Source organism: Artemia sp. Qi Xiang Cuo, chromosome 13, assembly GCF_049724085.1.
Source record: "Artemia sp. Qi Xiang Cuo chromosome 13, ASM4972408v1, whole genome shotgun sequence".
NCBI lineage: Eukaryota > Metazoa > Arthropoda > Branchiopoda > Anostraca > Artemiidae > Artemia > Artemia sp. Qi Xiang Cuo.
Window position 1 is genome coordinate 30,973,340 of NC_142806.1, and position 2,715 is coordinate 30,976,054.

At 36.2% G+C, this 2,715-nt stretch overlaps 1 protein-coding gene across 1 annotated transcript; it reads right to left on the minus strand.

The window, feature by feature from the left end:
- Positions 1-824: 824 nt before the first annotated feature.
- LOC148945185 (uncharacterized) lies at positions 825-1,391 on the minus strand. Its single transcript, XM_089098967.1, has one exon. It carries the CDS (start codon positions 1,389-1,391, stop codon positions 825-827), a length of 567 nt encoding a protein of 188 aa, XP_088955093.1.
- Between the last annotated feature and the right edge of the window lie 1,324 nt (positions 1,392-2,715).

Below are 2,715 nucleotides of genomic sequence, written 5' to 3' on the forward strand. Positions count from 1 at the left end.
TATTCTTTGTATGAAGGGGGCTGTCTGCTCCTTAGCTCCCTATTCTTTACTGTGAAGTTTGGCTTCTTTCCAAATTTGTAAGAAAATATCTGCTTTTGTAGATTATTTCAGTAATATTGGTTCTTGACTTGCATCGACTATGAATATGCAACTGAATTCCCCTTCTGTTCCAGTTAATGAGCAACATGCAGAAAATTCGTTTTCTTTTTCTGAGATTAAGTCTCATGAGATTGAAAAAGTTATTCTGAAGCTTAAACGGAGTTTTTCTAAGGACGAATTTGGATTTTCGGCTCAAACCGTAAAGCAAATAGCGTCAAGCATTTCACCTTCGTTCGCACGCATTTTTAATTTATAACTACTGCATGGGATTTTTCCTGAGCTTTTAAAAAAAGCAAATGTTATAGCATTACCTAAAGCTGGGAGTTTAACTGACAATTCAGATTATAGAGGCATTTCTCTACTTTCGATTTTCAGCAAAATTTTGGAAAAACTTGCAAATAGTCAATTAAAAAAGTATTTATTTGATAGTAAGATTTTACACACGTCTCAATATGGTTTTATAAAAGTAAAGTCAGCTGAACTGGCAATTCATGAGCTTTTACTAAATATTAATGATTCACTAGATGATGGTCAACACGCGTTGACGATTTTTCTTGATGTCGCAAAGGCGTTTGACACCGTGATGATGATGATGAACGAATTAAAGACCCCTCTTGACTGCTCGGTCACTTGGGTCTTCTTTCAATAAATCTGGATCCCACTTTAGTTAGTCAATCATCAATAATCTGCTCTGTCACATTAATTAATCATAATTATTCTTCCCATCACATTGTCCTATCTCTCCCAATGGCAGTTATAAACTGTACAACCAGCTTTAGAATTTGTATATTGTCACTATCATTTGCAAATCCTCCCAAAATCAAATTTACACTCAACTGTTTTCTTCTTTCATGAAAAAAGGCCTTGACATGCTGTCTTTGGAGAGTGTACTTATCACAATCTATAAGTAGATGTACCAGGCTTTCTTCTTTGTCACAAAACTCACAGTTACTTGACTCTCCATAAAACTTTGCCCTGTATAATTTTGTATCTGCATGGCCTGATCTAAGACGAAATGCTAATCTTCCCTCTTTCCTACTTAATCCTTGGTACACATGCCTCTCAAACTTTCTTGCTACTTTTCGGGTAACAAACCAATTTCCGGATTGATTTCTGTTATCCTCAAAATCATACGTTCTAACTGATTGTATCAATTGATCTAATTGCATTGCAGATCTAGGAGTTGAACCACTAGTAAATACATTTATTGTGTCGCATGCCATTTTAGCAGCTGTGTCGGCACTCTCATTCCCCAAAATCTGAACATGGGCTGGGATCCACTGAAGACACATGTTTGCTGTTGACATTAATGATACTATTTCCGTGTAGCACAATACAACTTCTCTTGAAATTTTCCCATTATGATCAAAATTAGCGAGTGCCTCCAATGCACTTTTTGAATCTGACAATGTTTCTTTGGTTGCTAAGTTTCTCTTTAGCAAATACAATTGCTTCCTCTATGGCTATTACTTCAGCCTGGAAGATTGTTGCCTCTGAATGCAGTTTAAATGACTTTGACACTTGTATCAATGGAATGACAAAGGCAGCCCCTACTGCAGAAATTGGGTTACTTTTCTTAGTTCCGTCTGTATAAATATCAAGGAATCCCCTGTATTTCTCTGCCATCATTAATTTAAAGTTTATCCTGGAATCATGGTATCCATTCGTTTCAAACTAAAGATTGCAATGTAGCTTAATTGTCTCCCAAGGAGCAGGTAATGCAATTTCTGGAACTTTTAACATATCTGTCATTTTAATCTTTTTAAACTTATTTGATGTAACAATTTTTCCTGGTTTAAATATTCTTGATCTAACTGGGTTTGTATTATCTGCTGTCCACAATTTTTTGATATATTTCAGGACATTTACCTTTCTCCTAGTTTCCAGGCTTTCAAGTCCTGACTCTGACATTAAAAACACAATAGGGGTAGTCTTTCTAGCTGCAAAGGTAATGCGTATAGCTGCATTCTGTACGGAGTTCAGCTTTGCTAGTGTTGTGTCACTGCCTGAGGAATAAATCACGGAAGCATATTCTATCTTAGACATAATATATTTTATATAAAACTCCATCATAAAACTGGGTTTTTGCCCCCATCTAACAGTTGTAAGCATCTTCATAAGATTCAGCCTTTTAACGCAAGCAGCCTTGGTCATTTCAATATGTGGTTTCCAATTCAAATTTTTCTCTATATTCACACCCAGGAACTTTGTTTCACTCACAAACTCAATCTGCTGGCCATAAAATCTAATTATTGGGGTAACTTTCATTTTCTTCTGAGTTATTAACATGGCTTTTGTTTTATGTGTTGAAAATTTGAGATCAATATCAGTCGCCCAGTTTTCAACTTGCACTAATACTTCTGAAATAGCTTTGATTCCCTCTTCCAATGTCCTTGCCGTAACCCACAAAGTGTTATCATCAGCGAAAATTCCCGCGTTTGAATCTCCTTCTCCAATAGGGATATTATTCTCTCCCACATTGTAAAAATCAGGTCCTAAGGCTGACCCTTGAGGTACTCCCCTTCTTCCTCTTACTAGGGCTGTTGACATTGTATTTCCTACTTTCACTGTCACTACTCGGTCTTCAAGATAATTTTTACTTAGCAGCAACATTCT